The 20,517-nt window shown below is 54.6% G+C and overlaps 4 protein-coding genes across 4 annotated transcripts; all 4 read right to left on the reverse strand.

The window, feature by feature from the left end:
• Positions 1–403: 403 nt before the first annotated feature.
• Positions 404–5,665, reverse strand: HER10_EVM0004891 (oxysterol-binding protein). The gene is made up of 3 exons (XM_035474519.1): positions 4,745–5,665; positions 1,872–4,458; positions 404–1,816 (listed from the first exon to the last, which is right to left on the reverse strand). Exons 1-3 carry the CDS (start codon positions 4,762–4,764, stop codon positions 623–625), a joined length of 3,801 nt encoding a protein of 1,266 aa, XP_035332554.1. The 5' UTR covers positions 4,765–5,665; the 3' UTR covers positions 404–622.
• Positions 5,666–6,736: 1,071 nt separating this feature from the next.
• HER10_EVM0008525 (endochitinase) lies at positions 6,737–10,233 on the reverse strand. The gene is made up of 2 exons (XM_035478043.1): positions 9,121–10,233; positions 6,737–9,062 (listed from the first exon to the last, which is right to left on the reverse strand). The coding sequence occupies exons 1-2, from the start codon at positions 9,695–9,697 to the stop codon at positions 6,961–6,963; spliced, it is 2,679 nt and encodes an 892-aa protein (XP_035333007.1). The 5' UTR covers positions 9,698–10,233; the 3' UTR covers positions 6,737–6,960.
• A 2,101-nt stretch (positions 10,234–12,334) lies between these two features.
• Positions 12,335–15,351, reverse strand: HER10_EVM0012719 (uncharacterized protein). The gene is made up of 2 exons (XM_035482107.1): positions 13,020–15,351; positions 12,335–12,954 (listed from the first exon to the last, which is right to left on the reverse strand). The coding sequence occupies exons 1-2, from the start codon at positions 14,278–14,280 to the stop codon at positions 12,596–12,598; spliced, it is 1,620 nt and encodes a 539-aa protein (XP_035333542.1). The 5' UTR covers positions 14,281–15,351; the 3' UTR covers positions 12,335–12,595.
• Positions 15,352–17,304: 1,953 nt separating this feature from the next.
• HER10_EVM0002544 (uncharacterized protein) lies at positions 17,305–19,490 on the reverse strand. The gene has a single exon (XM_035472250.1). The coding sequence runs from the start codon at positions 18,916–18,918 to the stop codon at positions 17,608–17,610; it is 1,311 nt and encodes a 436-aa protein (XP_035332292.1). The 5' UTR covers positions 18,919–19,490; the 3' UTR covers positions 17,305–17,607.
• Between the last annotated feature and the right edge of the window lie 1,027 nt (positions 19,491–20,517).

Here is a 20,517-nt window from a genome sequence, read left to right on the forward strand (position 1 = left end):
GTGGATGAGGGTCCGACCTAGTCGCGCCTTCCGTGACCTTAGTTGTGTACCTTGAGGGACAACAAAAGTCCATGAACCCATTTAGCAAAATTTCCAGCCGCGGCCGTTCAAAAAACCAGATCCTTTTCCCCAAGGTAAGTATCTGACTGTCCGCGCATCCATCCTACCCACTTCCTCCGTGGACAGACCTCTCTCGGCTTCCTCTTCAACAGGCCGTATTCGTTTATCGCTAGCCTCTCATCTTTCCTAAGCCAGACCCGTCTTACAATCGAACTCGTTAAGACACACTGACATCATACCATACATAGCCTTATCCAGCATGAGCTAAACGCTCTTCCAAACTTCACAATAACATGTACTACACACACGGACATGCCGAGAACGAGCGATTGCTTATTTCAATATCATCTATGTTACATCGTTTGCATCCTGGCTCTCCGCCACGCAGTGCAGGCGGGATCTACCTTTTGCCGGCAACAGTCCACCGAAAGCCGCTCGGCCCGTCCGCAAGACGCACCGCCTGCTGCGGCTTCTTGTCCGGCACGCCTTGATACCCGCTGCTGGCTCCACCGATCCCACCTCCACTGACAGAACGAACACCTCCTAGAACGACGCGAGCTTCCTATTTCGCGTCCTCGTAGATGGGCTCCAGGCCCTCCCAGGCCTGCTGCGGGTTCCCTTCAGGACCGGCCTTCTCTCTCTGCTGCCAGTACTTGCCGTTGAACTTCCAGTACTCCTCGCCCGTAATCTCGCACGTCGTCTTCTCGAACCACGCGGGCCGGAACTCGATGCCCTTCTCCTCGCGCTGCTTTCTTCTCGCGCGCTGCGCCTCCTCCAGACGGTTCTTCTCTTCGGCAGCAAAGTCGTACTCTCCATCCTCCATGGCGCGCTGGTCGGGACGAAGGCGAGAGTCCGTGGGCGGCAGCCAAGGCTTGAGCTTGTCGTCGATGTGGTTGAAGGTGAGCACGAAGGGGGTGAGGTTGAAGGGAATGCCGGGCGGGCGGGGGTTGGCCTGCCAGATGAGGAAAGCTTTGTTAGGGTCGGTGATGCTGCCCTTGTGGAGCGAAGCCGAGTCACCAGGATCCTCGACCGTGGCTTCGTATCCAGGCGTGAGACGAGCGTAAAGCTTGGAGTTCCAGCGGCCGCCCATGCTGTAGCGGACTCTTCCGTCAGAGTCGAGGACCTTGCCGGAAATCTTGTATGCGCTAGACGCCTTCCAGCCACGCGGCTGGAATTCGATCTGGCACACCTCGCCAGTCGTCCAGTTCTTGACTTCCATGGGTCCATAGTTGTCAACAGTAGGGTTACCAGTGATAATGCCAATGACGGACGTCGTGACCTTTCTCCAGGTGTAAAGGTCTTCTTTGCCTCCAGACTTGGGTCGAAGCTTCAAGAACCACGTTCCAAGAGGATTGGCGTCAAAGGACTTGCCGTAGAACTTTGTCTTGACAGCCGATTCACCCCAGTAGGTCCAGTGGGGTGATTCAGCCCAGGCGGCACCCACTGGAGGATGGTGAGAAACCTGCTCAATAAAGAAGCGGTAGTTCTTGTCAGGCCGGACGTATTCAAAAGTCTCTCCAAGAAGCGGGTTGAAGGGTTTCGCCACACGACCGACAGTAGAAGCGTATTCACTAGCGGCAAAGGCAGCCACATAGATGAGACGTTCAATCGAGTCAGATCGCTCCACAGCTTGGTCCAGAAGGTCGACGTATTCCATGTCCTCACCAGCGCGGTATAGCAGAGAGGTAGGCTCGTTGAATGACACAGGCAAAGTCATCTTTGTCATATCCTTGCCAATCATGGACTTGAGAATACCCTGCAGGCAGATTAGCAAGCTGGACATGCACCGCATAAGATAGGGTGTAACTTACCCAAAGTGAAATCTTGGGCCGATCATCGGCATCCATCTTGAGGCGACTTCTGATGCCATTCTCATAACCCTTGAAGGAGCTGCTGAGATCCGTGCCACCAGATACAACGAGTTGCTGTTCCTCCTTCTCCTCGTGAGGAGTAGGCACCGCGTCGGCATGCGGCAAGTGGCTGACCTCAACCTCTCCAGCATCAACTGCATCAAAGAACTCATCCTCATCATCCGACTCAGAGTCAGACAGCTCAAGCGAATCAAGAACCGTCTTCTTCCTTGTCAAGGTCCTCTCAGGCGCCGCTGGTGGGGCTGCGATGTTCGTGTCGTCGGCACCGACGGCGGCCTCAACTGTCGCAGTACCATCTACCTTTCTGTCACCCTCGAGGTCCTGGCTAGAGGCCGTTGGCTGCTCGTTCATAACTTCGCGCAGCGCACGCTTGGCAGCTTTGCGCTTCTGCTCAGCCTGGTCAACTCTCTCCTCCAGGATCTCCTGCTCCTTGGCAACCTTGGCCATGCTCTCCTCCCACATGCGGCGCATGTCGATTTCGCGGTCCAGCCGGTACTGCCAGTAGGCATCGCGATCCTTTGAAATCCGCATAAGGTCTCCGATAAGTCCCGTCAGACTCCTGACAGCTGCATCGTAGGTTGTGAGAGCCTGAGTGACCTTGGTGTCGGAAACAATCGTATTCGGGTTCTTGGAGGCCTCGGAGAGCATCGCAGCGTTGACAGCTGAAATGGTATCGAGCTGTAGCTTGGCCGACTGAGCTGTGATGCTGAAGGCGTCCTTGCTAACAGAGGGCTCTTCACGGCTACTGACATCCTCAAAGTCGTCATCATCATCGTCATCGTCTGGTCCATGGTGCCCTCTTGTTACGCGAGATTGGCCCGCATCTGTCGCCGCATCGGCAAAGTCGTCATCGTTGCTAGCGACGGTGCTTGCACCAGCAAAGTCGCTTCTGGGGACGGACATCTTGCTGTGCGACATAGTCCGGGGGATCTGCACACTGCTTCTTCCATCGGCCACGCTGGCGCTCTCGCTCTGGGCCTCGTTGATGGACAGCTCTGGCGACTTTCCAGATTGCTCTGCCTTGGCCTGCCTCAGAAGCTCGGCGCCGCGAGCGCGCTGGCGCTCTTCCTCCTTTGCCTGGTCCTTTGTCCACTGGATAGAGTTGTTGAGGGCCCAGAACCAACGCTTCGCCTCGACCTCGTGGTTGGCCTTGAGGGTGTACTTGACAGAAGACTTGCCGATAATCTCGAACTTGGTCTTCTCGTCAGCGCTCATGTGCAGCTTGGCAATGCGCGTGTTAATGGCGCCACGGCAAGCGGAGCCAGCATCGTCCTGGTGCTTGTAGTAGCTCAGAACGCCGTCCTCGAGAACGAACCATCGAAGCTGGTATCCCTTGCGGTAGTTGGTCCACTTCTTCAAGTAGCCCTTCATCTCTCTCGCCTCCTTCCCAGCCACAGGATCGGCAGAGGCCGCGGCTCCAGCGCCCTGTGAAGCCGCCTGGCCGAGAACGGCTTTCTCCTGGATGCCTCTCTGAGCCGCAACGGCAGCGGGGGATCGCTTGAGCATAGCGCGTGTGGTATCGTCCTTTGTCACATCCTGCGGGAGCTTGCCCTTGCGGTCTCGACGGAAGGGATCGGCTCCATGGAGCAGGAGGACCTGGATGAGCTGGGTGTTCTTCTTGCGGGCGGCCTCGTGGAGAAGGTTTCCGCCGGCCTGGAGGGTTGTGGGTTCGGTAACGAATTCTGTGCTGTTGATGTCGAGGATTTGTTTGAGGCGTGACTCCTCCAATACAGTCTCGAGAGCCTTGTAGTCGTTCTGCGCAATCAGGCCCTGGATCTGTCTAACCTTGTTCTCGGCAAAAATGGATCGCGACAGCTGGAGAAGCTGGAAAATATCGGGGTTTCGAGCGACGTCAATGGGCAGTCGGCCCTGGTAGTTGGCGATGGCATCGTTGATCTCCTTCTGGTCGAGCAAGAGCTTGACAACTTGGGTCCGACCCTGGACGGCGGCTACGTGCAGCGGGGTATTGCCGTCCTTGTCTCTGGCGTTGATATCGATGGTTCCAGCGCCGTCAGACAAGACGTACTCGACAACGGGGTATTCGGCGCATTGGATCGCGAGGTGAAGGACGGTGGTGTCGTCGAGGCCGGTGCCGCTGAGGGTATTGATGGAGGAGATGCTCGTGCGGGGCCCGCCCTCGGCGGTATCCCTGATGGCCTTGGAAATAGAAGCAGTGTCGCCGCTTCGCAGAGCCTCGACGATGCGGAACTTGCGAACAGACTGCTCGAGGGAGACGCCCTTTTCGCTGCCTGCGACGCTCATCTTGGATGCGGATGTAGATGCGGTTGCGGAGGGGGGGCTGTTGTGGGAAGGGGTTCGGCCCATGGAAGGGGAGATGGAGAGCCTGTTGGCCCCGTTGCCGCGGGGGACGTTTTGAGCCATGGATATGTTTGTCGCGGAAGCCGCTGTAGAAGGTGGCGACGTCAGCGGCGCACCGTCATCCGTGGTGGATGGATCTTCTTCGCTGCGGGAGTGATTTCGTCGGAGGAGTGAGAGGGCAGCGGCCGACTTTGACCGCTTGTGGGTGCTGGAGAATCAGGAGAGGGTTAGCTTTGCTGCCGCCAAGGTTGGGATGCGGAAGGTGCTGTTGCTGGTGCTGATGGTGCTCCTGTCGCTTGCTGCTGCAGGCCGCCCCAGAGAGAGTGTGTGGGCAGACGCCTTGCTGCTGAGGTTTATGTCGGTCCCGATGACAGGTGCAATGGGAATGGGAGGATGGTGACAGAAGGGATGGGATATTGTGGATGTGTGCATCGCAGCTGGAATGCCACAGGCGTGGAGAAGACGGGAGCAGATTGAGGTGGATCATCACATACCTATCGCCAGCGTCCGACATGTTGCAGAGCAGTAAGGAAGCTCGGCTTCACTCACACGCACACGAACCTAGCTGGAGAGCAACTGTATCCGTAAAAGGATGCTATTATGGACACCTCTGGAACGCGGGCCAGGCAAGGTTGCTTGGGTTCCCCACTTCCTCGTAAGATAGTCTGAGTTTATATGAGCGTGTCCTGGATCCCGTACTCCGTCTCTCGTGGGGAGGTAATGTAAGGTAAAGAATGGAGCAGCTGGTGGTCAAGCACAAGGGACGGGCTTGTTATCCGTATGCCGCACTCCGGAGCCAAAGGAGAAGGATAGGTAAAGAAAGGTAAGGCAGTTTATGGCCTATGCTCGCAGGAACACTGGGTACTCGGACCTGTTGATAGGTCGGCGGGGGGTTTTGGATGAGGACGAGAATTGGTGGAGGATGCTGCTGAATGAGGGACTGGCTGGATGTCGGTTCGGTTGGGGGAATGTGAGACGCTTTGGTCGGCGACAACAGACAAACCACAGACAATGGTGGGGTGGGTTGGATAATGCGTAGAGTAAAGCTGTGGATGCTGTGATGAATATCCGAAGATACCTAGAGATAGGTAGGCATCGACGTGAGCGGCGCGGTTGGAACCAATGGAGTGCTAATTATCCCACGAAAGAGAAGATTCCAACGTTGGAATCCCGCCGTCGTTCGTGAACGAGGATGGTGGTGTTGTTGTTGCTTCTGCTGCCAAGTTTTCTGCAAGTCGCACGAGAACGAAAGCGAGCTGAGCATGTAATGTACGGAGTGAGGTAGTGTAGTGTGGAAGTAAGGTGGGATGGATGGTTGGACGGGATGGACGGGTAGATGATGGTCTTCTTTCTTTCTTTCTTCTCGACTGTTCGGGATACACAGAACCTAAGGTATCTATCTCTCTCTATCTCTCTCCCACTCCTCGTCCCGAGTCTGCGCCTGAATCACATAAGGTAAGGTCACCAGCTCAGGTTGTAATAAAGAACTCAAACAACCAAGGTACCGACGCTATTCCAGCATAGCCCCATTGATGAACACGATAGAACCTCGACGACTGTCCAGATTAGCGCCTAGTGTGAATTTGTGCAATAAGGTCATCGCAAATCAACCCTTGGCCTGCTGTGGTGCGCCCCTCATTCTGCTTCCCCCTCCTCTCTCACTGCTCAGATTGTACCTCTCTCCCTTTCCAGGCGTGCCAGGTTCCCTGCAGCAATCCAGAAATCCAGAAATGACGTTCCCGTCCTTGGAGATGGGGGGTGACGAAACCACCAGGCTTGCGGCCCCCCTCATCCCACCCGTGAGCTCCCAGCCAATCATATCATCATTTCTCCCCCAGCGAGTCCAGTCTTTCCATGGAAACGGACTTAATTAGGCGACACACCCTAATACCCTTTTAATGCCACCCGATGATGACACCCCTTTTGGTCCCTTTTTGGGGGAGCATACGGTGAGATGCAGAGGGGTAAAGCTGTAGGGTTAGTAAGGTGGTAAGGTTGCCAAGATGAAATACGTGTATCTTGTTTTTTCGACTGACTACCCGTGTCGTGCCGTGGAGAGTATCCAAGGCAGTAAGAGCAGCGCAGACGGTCGCCGGGTACCTGTGGCGCCCGTTGTTTGAGCCACACACAAGAGCTGAAGAAAGTTAGAAACTACTTTTAGTCCATCTCCGTACACCAACCGCATCGGGCACTGATTGACCATGATCGCTCCTCAGTATCCTCACTGAGATGTTTCCTGGAAACGGCGCGCGCAATCTCTGCCGAGCGGCTCCTTGAAAACCGGGCCGGCACTGGTAAGCAAGCCCATTAGGAAGATTCCCATGTCGCTCCCGAGATCGGTTCATTCAGCCCACGCACGCCGATTCGGCCGGACGACTGAGAAAGAAACCTTGGGGCCTAAAGCGCATAGGCGACACCCAAAAAGTCAAAACATCAGGTTGTTCAAGGAACAGATAACAAATCCCAGCAACGGGCTGATGGCATTGTTTGCATTTACATACAACATGTTTCTTCTACTATATGCTCTAGCATGCAATGCCCCAAACGTTTTATCACGAGGCTCTGTATGCCAAGGCTTGCTTTTACATGCCTCGATTGCAGCACCATAGGTATACAAAGGAAATATTAGTCATGTTTATACATCTCGTGAACAGAATCAAAGAAATAAATGCCATATCCGTGTTAACCAATCATCAATCCCTTACACACATTAGAGCAGAAGGGCAACGGCAAGGGCGGCCAAGCTACCGACTCCGAAAGCTCCAATCTTGGCAGCTCCAGCCTGGACAGGCTTGCTAGGAACGGGAGCAGCCGTTGTGTAGCTGGGGAACCCGCCCGTGGAGGTGGGCTTGTAGTTGGAGCCGGTACCCGCGAGTGTGGAGTTGTATTTGCCAATCGTAACGGGGACAGTCAGGGTCTTGTAGATGAAAGTCGTCGAGTCATCCCCTTTGCCGGGGACAACGGGAGTTACGGTAGGCTTGGGGGGAGAAATGCTCCCAGAAGGCTTGCTGCCACCTTGGCTGCCAGTGGGCTTAGGAACATCGCCAGAAGGCTTGTTTCCTCCTTGGCTGCCAGTGGGCTTGGGAGCATCACCAGTAGGCTTGGGAGGCTGAGGAACGTCGCCAGAGGGCTTGTTGCCACCTTGGCCACCGGTAGGCTTGGGAACATCCCCGGTGGGCTTAGGAGGTTGAGGAACGTCGCCAGAGGGCTTGGGAGGGTTGGGGACGTCGCCTGAAGGCTTACTGCTGCCGGGTGTCGTCTCGGTGTACGGGCAGACGGTGGTGTATGCAGGAATGACCTTGGTCGTGACCTGGCCAACAGGGCAGTTTGGTACATCAGGAGCGCAAGATGTGATGGTGTACATCTTTGTGGTGTAGACTGTGCTGGTGACCAATTGGGGAGGAGGGCTGATCGTGGGCACGGCGACGGCGGACGATGTTGCCGTGATGGGGCAGACAGTGGTGTACCAAGGAACGGTCTCGGTGACAACCTGGCCCTTGGTGCAGGGCACATCGGGCTTGCAAGAGGTGACGGTGGTGATCTTGGTGGTGAAAACCGTGCTTGTGGTCAGCTGCTCGGGGACACTAAGTGTGTTTTTGGCGGACTCGGTAGCTGATTTGGTGCCGGTGGGCTTGTCTGAGATGGACACCGTCAAGGAGTTCTGGGCAGGCCTCGTAGCAGAACCAGTTGCAGACCCAGTGGCAGGCCCAGTGGCCTTGTTGGTGACACTGCCAGAGGCAGTCTTTGTTGCGTCTGCTGAGCCGGTGGCAGTAGCAGTGGCGGTGTGGGAGTTACCCGCCGTGGTGGTTGGGAAGTCCTCGTCGTCCTCATCGCAAGTGTCCGAAACAGTCGCAGACTTGGTCGTAGAAGCACTAGCAGTGGCAGTGGCGTTGGAGCTCAATGTTGTGATGATGCGTGACGAAGCAGATCCCGTGGCAGACGCCGAAGAGTTGCCAAAGAAGGTGAGTGAAGCCGAGGCCGAGGCCGACGCGGAGGATGATGCGGAGGATGATACGGACACAGAAGCAGACGCTGATGCGGAGACAGATCCCGAGCCAGATGCCGATGCTGATCCAGATGCTGAGCCAGACGATGATGCTGAGCCAGTGGCTGACACGGAAGCAGAGACTGAGGCAGAGGCAGACACGGAAGTCGAGGTGGAAGCAGAAGCAGAGGCAGAGCCTGAAGCAGAAACGGATGCCGAGGCGGACTGGCTGGAGCTCGAGGTCGCGGAGCTGGAGCTAGAGCTAGAGCTTGCCGAAGTGGTGGAAACAATGGCAGACGAGGTGCCGGTGGAAGAGATCACGGACGAAGTCGAAGTCGAGATGCTGATGGTGGAGGTCTTGGCAGGGATGGGGTTGCAACCGTACTTGAGAGCATCGGCAATGGCCTCGTGGAACGACTGGCCGTTGATCTGGTTGATGGCGCCACGGGTGGCATCCCAGATAGAAACACCTCCAAAGTGCGGCTTGCTCTGGTACTTGCAGATCAAGTCCTTGATCGTGGAAGGAGGAGCATAACCGTTCCATCCGGACTCGACGCTGGCGAGGACACCAATGTACAGCTTCGCATCCTTGCTCTTGGAGGTCTGAGAAATGACCGTCTCCCAGTCGTCGTAGTTGGGAGTATCGGTGATTTGGCAGCCCGGGTTGTTGTAGAACTGGATGAAGAGGGAATCGAATTGGGCGTTGTAGATGAGCTCCTTGAGCTGGAACCAGGTGTCTGACGTCGGGCACTGGGGAGCAGCAGAAATGTGGTAGATACCGCAGCTGCGAAGCTTCTCAACCATCTTGATCCAGGGCTTTTGGTCGGCTATTGTTGAAGTCAGTATCATCATTCATCATGAAAAGGGGCGATCTTATCAACATACAATACTTGAACTCCAGGTCAAAGTCGAAACCGTCAACAGCAATGTGCTCAGTCTCGCTGATATCAAAGGGACGAGGGCCGTTCCATCCCTGATCGTAAGGACCAAAAGTCTTGTGCAACAAATCGCCAAATTCATGGCCATCCTGCTCACTGTCAATGTCGTAGCTGCAGGGGCCTCCGGTTGGGCAGTAACCACCAATAGCCAGGAGAACCTTGATGCCCTTGGCCTGGCAGTACTGAATATCCTTCTTGACGTAGTCGCAGTTCATAATCAACTTGGTGTCTTCGCCAGTCTTGGGGTTCTTGTAGTAAACCTCGCCGCCACAGTGGCCGGCGAAGTTGGTACCGGGGTATCCAGCGCTGTTCTTGGGAGAGTATGTGACGAAGGATAGAGAGACGGAGGTGACACCCGGAGCATCACAATAGCTTGAAAGGCGGTCGGTAGGCTGGCCATACTGTCCCCAGTAAAGGTTGAGTCCGAGAAGTGGCGAGGCACTCGTGGTTGTCTGTGAAGAAGAATGGGCCAGGGCCGGGCTGATGACCGCGGCGGCGGCAACGAATGATTTGCTGAAGAGCATGTTTGATGTAGTAGTATTAGACGATTAAGTGTTTTTGTACGTTGTTCGCAACGATTGTAAGGTGGCCGAGGCCGTGAAAGAGTGTAGATGTGATCTAAGATCAAAGAAAGGACGCAAACACAAATGTTTGCAAGATGGTGAAGACACACCGTAGTCTCTAGATCTCAACAGGAACAGAGATGGAGTGAGGAAATCAGGAAAGAGAGAAAAGAGACATTACACGGAACGGCAAGAGAAGGCTCCCATTCATAAGTGAACCATTGCCGCTCTCCACGAAGCGGCGCAACGATGTAGTGACTAACTACATTGAGGGACGGTTGAGGAAAAATTGCCTAGAGGCAAATTGAGTTGTGGGTGTAAGCCATCATGGCGAGGGGTGCAGGGGACCAGTTTCCCCCCTCGTGAGGACTGCTCGAGAGGTACGATCAGGCATTGACGTCCGCGAGCGGCGCAGACCGCAACGGCGACGATGTGGGATGCGTATCCATTGATGTGTGTTAGCGGGTGGGTGTGCAGGCAATGCGGGCGACGGCGTGGTGGTGAGCGGAGTTGAAGTTGTGACGATGGAAGAGACGAGGTCCAAGAAAGTGGGCGGCTGTGGGCACACACCAGACGCACCACTTCCCAAACAGGCAAGCGTTTCTACAGTGGTCATCTTCTTGGGCGGCGGTCCAGGCGTGGTGGCTCTCACTGCCCGGCGCAGGACAAAGGCGGCCGGTTCCAATGAAGCTGCTGAAGGGACAGGAACAGGACTAGCGTCACCTAAGCGACGTGTGAATAGGGGTCGTTTCTCGTGTTTGATTCGCTGCGTCCCCTGAATTAGGTGGAACTACTGCCTGTCAGCGGCGCCAATGCAGACTTCAACCACGCTTCAACCACGAATGGACCTGCAACCCACAGCTCTGGGCCATTGGCGTTGGCTTTTGGTTGCATCAACGACAGAAGCTGGGCCGTCGTTCCGGGCTTCAAGCCGTCTTCTCACTAGCTGTGTCCTCAGCCCAGTTGGTGGAGAGATGGTGAGAGAAATATCCCGCTAAACTGGGTCTCGATGATGGAGATGCCATGGTAGACTTGCTGCCTGTTTCCTGCGAGCACTCGGCCACTCCAGTCTGGCACACTAATTACTTCAGAGAATCCAGTCGACTTGAGACCAAGCTTCCAAAGACAGTATCTATACAGACGCATCTGTGGATTTCCCCGAAGAAGGCGCGACAGGTTATGTCACTTTCGATTTATGTGTGATGGGAATGACCGACAACACTTACATGAAGTCACCGACACGTGATAGGTACACGATCCTTTTGGCCCCAACAAACACTGACTTTTGGGTCCAAGAAAGGGGGAAGCTACGTGTAAATTCAGCTGTACGGTGTACCTCAGCTAGACTGATGTGAGATAGCTCGAGTTTCCCCGTGGAATCACGTTTTATCCGCCTTGGTGGACCGTAGCTCGCGCCTTACCGGCCGAACGGTGGAAGATGGGAAATTGGTGGCTGCAGAGAGGTGGCACACCGGCCGAAATATTTTGGGACTTTGGTAAACTAACAGCACCAAAGTTCTTTTCACACCCTCCTAGGCCAACTTTCACCACACCTCTCATCAAACGTGCTCTTGCTAATTCGTGTTGGCTGAGCTTGGAATACATCTGTCATTGATGCACGGTAGTACCGTAGGCAGCTGGCTACCTCCCTCTTACTATTCTGAGGATACAATGTCAGCACGTGTCGCGCCCTCGTGGTGTTTCTGGGGCGTCGGGCATCTGCTGTTTCACGCGCCAAGAACGTCAATAGGACTAGATGCTCAATGACACCGCTCATCAACGGGTGGCAGTCGGAGACACATTCCATCCCCATGTAATTGGGTCGGCCCTTTGCTGTGTCGAAGACGGATGCAAATCCCTGCGAATGACCAAGACCACGGTCTGATTCTCTCGATGCGATTAAGCAAGGATTTCAATTCCTAGGGGCACTGAAAGAGTTCTTTCCCTAGGCACATTTCATTCCATGTACAATAACTCACGTGCCGAATATGCAAAGGTTATGTTCTACTTTGAACCATTACAGCTGAAGCCTATCCCTCAACCTTTTCATTTCTAAGGTTCAGTAAGGATTCGACGATTACATGATTGGTGAATGGTTCAAGACTTGACCTACCTTACTGCTGCGGTTAAGAACATGGAGGTACCTAATTAGATGAAGATGGAAACCCGGAGGTCGTCGCAACTGAAGTTGGCTTCGGTGTTGTCCGAAAAAGGCAAGAGGAAGACGGGAGGAAGAGACAGGAGCGACCCACATTCCACCTACCCCGCCCGATCCTCAAGGTAACCGAACCACCTGGATGTCACCGACCCCTGATAGATCTCACTTGCTCCTTCAACTTCATCTCACGACCCTCAAATCGATGTTTGCAGGATTTACACCAGAGAGCTGTGGCCGGCAAGTGCCATGGCCAACATAGAGCATCATGATTTGTTACGTCTCTGCTGCAATTGCTCTGGCTCATGAGCGTAGCCCACAAGATCATCGACTTGGACCATTCACTCGGGATACGAACATGTTCAACGGATCGATGTCAACTGTTCAATTTTATTTTCAACTTGTTTCATTTTGAAGTTGAGTTGTACCTTACTCTTGAAGAGCCCTGCCGTAAGGTAAGGTAATATGCTGTCGCGGTTCCTTCCGCTTCCGGGGTGTTCTTTCCAATTGTTGACGCCAGGTAACCTTCAAGCCAAATGCATAGGGTAAGTACCCACCAGTCGCTCTCTCCTTCACTTATACATCTCTATTCAGGTACTTGAATCTCAAGACCTTCCCAAATCACCCAAACACCACGCTTTCCAGAAATCAACGAGACAAAAGAAAGATGCGCCACCTCTCCTACAACCTCGCCTCGACCAACTTCATCCCCACGTCATCCCATCGTCCTCGTCGTCGTGATCGGCCAGTCTCTCTTCCTCTGCGCCAAGTTGGCCAATGTCTTTCCATCTCAATGGGTTCTGCTCCCATCCCCACTCGATGTGGAAGTCCACACCGCGGGCCTCGAGAAACCATGCCACGAGACACTCTATTGAGCAAGGCGCCGGCGTCGGGCAGTCGCTTGCCAGGGGACCTGACGGCATAACCTCGCATCCCGAGAAGTCGCGGAGCGCCGGCCGAGAGGGAGTTGCTGCAAGGTCGACCATCTGTTGAAACCGGTCGTACATGTAGAGCCAGTGGCCCATGGCCGCCGCGCTTCCGTACGCGATTTGATCGGTTGGTCCTATTCGAATATCAGGTCAGCTGTCATGTTACATTGTTTCAGGCATCTCGCTGATATTCACATACCGACACCCACACGTCCGCTCATACGCGCACAGTAGAAGTAGTGTTCACCTCGAGGGTGAGGCAGAATGAGTGTGTTTGGGCCCAGCTCCTCCAGCGTCTTGAATTGTGGTCTCGCCCATAATGACGTGTCCGGTCGAATCCGCAGTACCGTGTCATGGGTGTATCCGTTGGTGACACTCCAAGCCCACCATCTCTCCGCCGCCAACGATACGGTTCTCAGCTGATTGTTCAACCTGCCCAGTCTTTCGCCACATGGTGTCGTCGCCATCGCCTCCGTGCCGCCGGGATATTTCACCTCCGTCTCGCTCACAGGCAAAACGTCGACCGATCGCAGGTGTGAGCCGTAGCACTCCCTGAGGTTCGCTTCAATGGACTCCCTGGTTCGGTTGAACACATCTATGTCACCAGGCTCGTAGAGCATGTATGCGAAGACGTCGATCCTCGAGAAAGCCGGATGGTCGGCGATGAGCTCTGACATGTGCGTCTTGCAGGTAACGTGGTTGGTCCTGTACAGGCCGGCAATGATGACAGCCAGACTGCGCTCCTTTTCGCGCTCACTCGGTGGCACGTACAAATCGCATAGCCCAGGAATCGATAGTCTCCCCGTATCCGATAGCTCGAGTTGACCGGAGCTTCTCTTCGACTTGGCGATTGCTTGCGACCCGCCGTCCTCGCTCCGTCCCATGATGCCTCCCTGTGTCTTCTTGCAGGCCGGTTCGAGGTCGCTATGCCAAACCGTCGTCCACGTATTCTTCAACATGGCATTTAATACGATACGAACATGGCCTTGTTTATTCTCAAGAATTACTGTGCGCCCGCCCTTGTGCAAATCACCTGTCGCGGTCCACCACACGGCATGAGAGCTGCCATCATCGTCAACCCTGTTGAGAACCAGGTCTCCGTCATCCTGCAGAACGAGAGCGTGACGACCGCTAGGCGATGTGAAAATAGGCGTTCCCGCGGACAAGAGGACCCCGTCAGCGTCCGGCGTCAAAACAGCTGTACGTGAGTCAGCGCTCTTATCGCCACCATTGCTCCCGGCCGGCGCCTTCGGTGTAGACTCTGGCGTAGGTCGGTGTAAGCTAGGCACTGGCAGTCCGGAGCTGGCGACGTGCCAGTGCGGCTGCAGTACGAAGATCGCGGATAATAAGAAGATGAAGAAGGCACCAATGAGTACTTTTGACCGGCGAGAGGAGCCATTCCTCAGTACTGTCCATCGAGATTGGTTTGCGATCATGGTGTGGTCGTGAGTCGGACCCATGGTCCTTTGGCTTCTGTTGAGTTTCCGCTCTCTTACTGCTGTTCTCGCTTGCTCCTCGTGCTGATGTTGTGAAGGAAATGAAGCGACAAGAAGGGAAATAAGGTATAAATTCAAAAACCCTTCAACGGCCCTCTCGGTATGAGTACAGGTGAAGGGAACCGATCTTAGTCCCTCTGCAGGAACTTGAGCGAACACCCCGCGCTATATCAGATGACGCTCGAACCGGCCGTTGAGCTCAGACCTCCTCCTTTTTGGCAGGGTGAGTAAACAACTCCTGCGATCTGTGGACACAAGTGGGTTGGGCGAGAACGAAAATAGACTTTGTGTTTTGTTGCGACGACTCGTAAGCTGCCTTTTCTCGCCGGAGCAACCCAGGGGACGGTGGCCGAGGCGGCAAAGGGCGGGCACTTATTTTGGTCGGTGATGGAATCGCCCGCTGCGCAACTCTTTTCCCTCACAAGCCAATCCCGGTCCAGAAGAAGAGGCAAAAAGATTAGGCAAGGCCAGAAGCATAAAAATCGTGGAGAAGGAAAAGCTCAGAGACGGGACGAAGAGAGTTAAGAACCCTCGTCAAAGGTCAACGCAGCGATTCTGAGACGAAGTCAGGGGGGAGGTTCTGGCGTATGAATTGTACGGGAAAGTCTTGGCGGTCCGGACAGCCCGGCGATTGCCAGCAGAGCAGCAAACTCAGAGACAACCAAACTTTTGGAACTGAAATGATCTTCGAGGCTCGGCGTCCCAGCGTAGGGATGGCAGGACTAGGCGGTAAATTAGGACATTTTCGTGGACGGCGTGGGCGGAAGAAGGAAAGAAAAAGGTTGTTTGATTACGCCCACTACTTTGGGGGCGAACAGGGCCGTCCAGCAAGGCATCCATCTTTGGACGGACACTATCCAGCACTTGCCAATCATCTAGAGATTCGAGGTCTCTGGATAAGACCAAGGAGATTTGATCGCCACAAGTGAGAAAGCAAGGATGGCGGGAGGCTGCGGGTAAGATTCTGGGCCAGAAGCATAACGCGGGCGCGACCTCGGGGATACACAAACACTTTCGAGGTTGTCGAACATGAACTCGAGGCCTCGAGAGTCTAGAGTAACAATCGTACGGATACACGTGTAATACGTGAGCCGGGCGAAAGCTTGGGAAGATGGCGCAACCAATCGGGCGGCTGCCTTTTTGACCCTTGACGTGGACTCAGTGAGGCGCAAGAGGGCGACGACGCAACTCTCTAGCCCCCCGTCTCCCAATGGCGCGCGACTTTTTGTGGTCGTCGTGTCTTTTTAGAGCGAAACGTACGCCCGTTTTGTTACCAACGAGAAGAGCCTCCTGGCCTTGGCTCTTCACCCTTACTTGGCGTTGTTTTTCTTCTCTCATCGGGCAACGAAGCAAGCAGGGTGGGAAACTTGCAGCCAGGCAAGTAACCGCTGCTTACACCCTAGACACAGCAGCTGGCACTTAAAGTACGAGGGACAAAGGTGGTTAGTCATAATTCCCGGACTTCAGTAATCAAAAACGGGAACCATTTCTGTCGCTTTCTCTTCCTGCTCTATTTCTCTTTCTAACTTTCTACGAAGCGCCGTAGGCCGCCTCGTCGAGATTAGAGATCTTGGCAAAGCAGACGGGGGACCGCCAAGAAACCCTCTTTTTTTTTTTTTTTGGCCCCGAGTGCCCTGACTAGGAACGCCTATCGGGGAATCGGGGGCTAACGGGCTAACGAACGCTCTCGACTATCGATGGTGTATGTGCCGGCGCCGAACACAAGTTTCTTAGTGCAGAAGAATGGTTTTCTTTCTTTGAGGAGGGGGGAGGGGGGGGATTGTCTGAAGATGTGATTCCATGCCGCAGTCCCTTGCTGAAATGACTATAGTTGAAAACTTGAAAATGCAGAAGAGAGACAAACGAAGGTAGATTGCCGATACCGTAGATAAGGTAGAGAGACAGCCGTGACTCTGCAGGAGAAGGAAGCCTTTGGAGTTCCACGGCCCAGGTAAGGGGGTAAGGTGGTTTCGCAGAATCAAAAAAAGCTCTCGAGCCCTGGACCTGGGACGCGGACGCGGACGCGGACGGAGGGGGAAGGGAGGGACGGGAAGTGCGCGCATATCTTTTTTTTCTCTCTCTCCGTTGCAGTGCCGTGAATGCGACGCCAGAATGCAGAACTGCACCTGCACCCTGCGGCGCCTGCGCACGACGGGTACTGTAACTTACTACGTAGGTTCCATTTCTGCGGCGCCTGTTCTGCGCCGCACGTACCCTTGCTTCTTCGTGAACGACGTCGCGCAAGCGTGTGCTGCGAAAGAGCGTGCTCCCGTCGGCAGTCTTGGTTGGTCTACTGGGGCTTTTTTTTTTTACACTATGAATACTGCGTTAGCCGAAGGTTCGTGGTCTTGCACTGCCCTCGGGGTCTTTTCTCCTCTTTTCTGTGCATCCCGATATGCCATCATAATGTTACAAAAGTTATTCAAGTCTCTAAGCCTGGTAGGAGGTATGAAGCATAGGGCTTGCTAGTCCTCGAGTTAAATGCCTATATGCTAACACCTGGAGATCTTGGGACTTGAAGAGAGAAGAGTCCACAACCAGACTCGAGCGGGATACGTTAACTCCGTACTCTTTCCTTTCCCTGCGGAAGTATGAAGCCCCCTCCTGCCTCCAAATCAAATGCTGTGTCGCATCTTGACGGCTTCGCATTTACGCATAACGCTTCACAGAAAGAGAACAATTCCCGAGGCCAGACCGCTGGGCCTGCGAGCGAGGCGCAATGATTTGAGAGGGCCACCAGACGACCGGTGTCATCCGCCCCGTCGGTAAACGGTGACGATAAGGACGGTGAGACCGGACCTGACGTCGTTGAATAGGGGCCGTGCGGCTTTCTCTTTCCCTCTTTCTTTCTTGCTCATGTCTTCCAGAGTTGGGCTTCCAGAAGTTGCCGATTTTATCAGAAGAAACATCAAACAAGCCATCGTCGTCAAGAGACGTTGTCATTATTTCGAAAAACCTGGTCAAGAGCCCAGTGTTTGACTAAATTTCCTAGTTTTCACAATCATGACGCGGCAGAGACGCGGCAGCGGCAGCTTAAACGGGAAATAACGAGTGTTGGTATCCAATAGTGTATTTATATTACTTTAGTGTATATTTTAGAGAAAAAGACTGTGAGTTTTCCGGGAGGAAGAAAAGGGGGCTTGCTTTGACAAGCGTAGCAAGCCACGATGACGACTCTTCTATGCTAATCACTCAGATCAAGATGTCAACATGAATCTTCCATCAACCCCCTCCCGCCTCTTCAACCAAGAACTACATATTTCAGTAGAGTCTTGGCCTTACACGGCCCCCTCAAGCATACGCCGGAGGCTCGGCAGCAGCCATCTGCCTCTTGCGCGCCGCGTTGATGGCCTTCAACTTGGCCGTGCCGAGACCAGCAACACCGTTCTCCTGGTTGTCGCCCAGCCACGGCTTCTTGGAATCACCCAGCATGCTGCCGGCGAGGAAGTAGGCGACCTGGCCGAGGATGATGAGCACAAAGGCGATGGGGTACATCCAGTGGATGGAGTAGCCAAAGACGTTGACGCCGATAATGATGCCCCAGAAGTTGCCCGTCAGCAGCGAAATGTTGTAGAACGCGGCGCTGGCCATGCGCAGCAGCAGAGGCACCAGACTGTAGAAGAGGCAGAGCGCGAACGTGTAGCCGAGGAGGTAGCCGATGGCGGGGCCGTTCCAGGTGGCCTCGCGGAAGGACTCGCGGTCAAAGATGGCGGCCTGGACGCCGTTGATGCACATGCCCCACATTCCCATGAAGGAGAGAACTTCATAGACGGGCCGGCGGCTGACGAACCACTCTTCCGCGACATTGGTCACGCCATACAGAGTTGCGCCGAGGAGAGCGAAGAGGTCACCCTTAACCATGTCGATTCCAGGACCGCCGTTGGAGCCGGTGATGTGGTCGCTAGCCAGGAGGACACCGCAGCCGCCGATGGCGACGATGATGCCGACGATCTGGAAGACCTTGTAGCGGACGCGGAGGAGGAAGAAGGACAGGATGATGACGACGACGATGGCCCAGAAATTGAGCAGCTGTGCCGAGAGGATGTTGGTGTAGCGGTAGGCCAGAACTGTGAAGTAGTTGCCCTCGACATCGAGGAAAGAGAGGATGAAGTACTTCCAGCCGTCGCGGAGGAGGAGCTTCCCCCACTTCTTGAAGCCGTACTTGTAGATGGTGACGGGGAAGTAGATGAGGAACAGCAAGATGTAGTTGAAGACGGTCTGGAAGGCCGGGATCGAGACTCCGTTGTTGGCGAGGAAGGAGGTGAAGGTGTTCGTCGAGGTGATGCACAAGGCGAGGATCTGGCCGATGATGAGAACGATCCAGAAGTCGACGGTGGTGAAGTAGCTCCACCAGTGCACCTTCCTGGCCTCGATGTCGTGCAGACCCTGGCCTACGAGCTCGGACTCGTCGTGGCCGGCGGTGATCTGTGTTGTTGTCACCGGGGCGGCGTTGAGATTCTTGGTGGTGTCGTCGTCGGCGGCCATGGTGGGCAACGGTGCGTAGGCGTGGCCGGGGTCGGTGTTGGTTTCTGTGGTCCTGGTGAAGGGTAGGCGCGGTAGCGACAGAATGGACTCGAAGCGACGGGATGCGATGCTAGGCATACAGCGATCTGAGGCGAGGTTAGTCGTCTTGTTTGCCGGCTTTATTCTACATACCTTGGTGCGCACAAGAGGGTATTCAGACGATGTATCGTCTGCGCGGAACGATCTCAATTCTCGGTCGAGTTTAGTTTTCGCGATGTGTGGTTATTGGTACGGATTTGTAGTGATATTAACTGCTCTGGTCTTTCTCGTCCCCTGGCAGCAAGCGCAAAGACTCAAGTCGCTCGCTGTTTTGTCTATCTTACGATAGCACGGCACATGGACGATGCGCCGGGAAGTGGTATGCGAAGAAGTTTGCCGAGGCGGCGCGCAACATATGATGATCGTCGGAGGGGTTCGAAGCGGTTTTCTGATGCCTTTTGGTCAGGCAGCGCGTGATGTAGTCGATTTGGTACCGGCGCAAAACTTTGTGCTTCGAGCTGTCGCAACAGAGGGAGGGGAAGGAGAAGTGAGGAGGAAGAATGCGACAAAAGGGTTGGAATTTTATCGCGGCAACATCCCAGTCGGTAGAGAACCAACAGCCCAGAAAGAAGAAAAAAACTTCAGCTGCACTATCGCCCTAGGGAAGGTGGTGGTGGTCGGGATGCAGCAGTGGGGAGCTATCGCAGTCGCCACGAGCCTTGAGGAGGGGCCATGGGGGTGGGAGGACCCGCCAGTTTCCTTCTTCATGTGACGCTTCCGCTCGCCTGACTGGTCCGGCTCCTTAGAACCACTGCGACCGCTGCACCACCGCTGCACCGCAACCGGCCCAACATGGCGGGACCGGCCGATTTCCAACCATTTTCCCACCCACCGGGCCACCGCCTTCCCTCCCAGTGGACGGCGCGCCGGCCAAGACGTCCTCTTTTGGGGGTCCTGATCCCCGTCCGTCAGCGCACTTGCCCGGGATCTGGGTTGCACATGGCCCGTGTTGGCGTGCTTTGGGATGCGTTGGTGGGGTGCTGCAATGGGCGGCAACCGCGGGCTCGGCGGGGTCTCTTGAGTCCTTCGGGAACTCTGTAATCTTCAACTATTGTCACTAGTATCGCAGGATGCTCAGCCTTAGTCGTTGAATGTTGTTGAATCCATCGCCATGGAAAGTAATTTGATGAAGAAAATTTGCTGTCCGGTGATAAGGTAGGACTCGAAGACAGAACAAGTATATTTTCGTACTATCGTGCGTGAGTATGCTGAAGGTAGTCGATTCTACGAACACCGGTTCAAGGTCTTCTTCTTGCAACAAGCTTTATCCAACGTATAGCTGAGCGAGACAAACATGCAAAGATATACAAGCCGTACAGCCCGCCAGCGATTGATCCAAGAAGCCAAGTTCTATCCTTGTTCTCAGCATTCCCCTGGTACTCCTTCTCCACACCGGAAGACAAGTAGACGAAAGAAATAAAGGTAGTGTTCGTCACCAGTGTGAAAATCCAAGATAGCGCACTTTGGGTGAAATAGCCTAAGGCAGTTTGGGGCGGGTTCGTCCATTCGTCAGCCGTCAGTCCCGCCAATATGAATGAGTGGCCTGCGAGAGGATACGACTCGAGTATCAGATAGAATACGCCTGTAGTCGGGTTGAAGAGGTAGTCTAAAGAATGTGACATTTTCCCTTCCACATTC

Source organism: Colletotrichum scovillei, assembly GCF_011075155.1.
Source record: "Colletotrichum scovillei strain TJNH1 chromosome Unknown Contig00006, whole genome shotgun sequence".
NCBI lineage: Eukaryota > Fungi > Ascomycota > Sordariomycetes > Glomerellales > Glomerellaceae > Colletotrichum > Colletotrichum scovillei.

What these genes read in the sequence shown, in the direction of transcription:
- HER10_EVM0004891 (XM_035474519.1), bottom strand. Translation starts at nt 4,764, where the DNA reads ATGTCGGACGCTGGCGATAG. An exon ending in ATGTCGGACGCTGGCGATAG is followed by an intron (nt 4,459 to 4,744) that starts GTATGTGATGAT and finishes CTGATTCTCCAG; the next exon opens with CACCCACAAGCGGTCAAAGT. An exon ending in GGCCCAAGATTTCACTTTGG is followed by an intron (nt 1,817 to 1,871) that starts GTAAGTTACACC and finishes ATCTGCCTGCAG; the next exon opens with GGTATTCTCAAGTCCATGAT.
- HER10_EVM0008525 (XM_035478043.1), bottom strand. Translation starts at nt 9,697, where the DNA reads ATGCTCTTCAGCAAATCATTCGTTGCCGCCGCCGCGGTCATCAGCCCG. An exon ending in TGACCTGGAGTTCAAGTATT is followed by an intron (nt 9,063 to 9,120) that starts GTATGTTGATAA and finishes CTTCAACAATAG; the next exon opens with CCGACCAAAAGCCCTGGATC.
- HER10_EVM0012719 (XM_035482107.1), bottom strand. Translation starts at nt 14,280, where the DNA reads ATGGGTCCGACTCACGACCACACCATGATCGCAAACCAATCTCGATGG. An exon ending in GAGCGGACGTGTGGGTGTCG is followed by an intron (nt 12,955 to 13,019) that starts GTATGTGAATAT and finishes ATATTCGAATAG; the next exon opens with GACCAACCGATCAAATCGCG.
- HER10_EVM0002544 (XM_035472250.1), bottom strand. Translation starts at nt 18,918, where the DNA reads ATGCCTAGCATCGCATCCCGTCGCTTCGAGTCCATTCTGTCGCTACCG.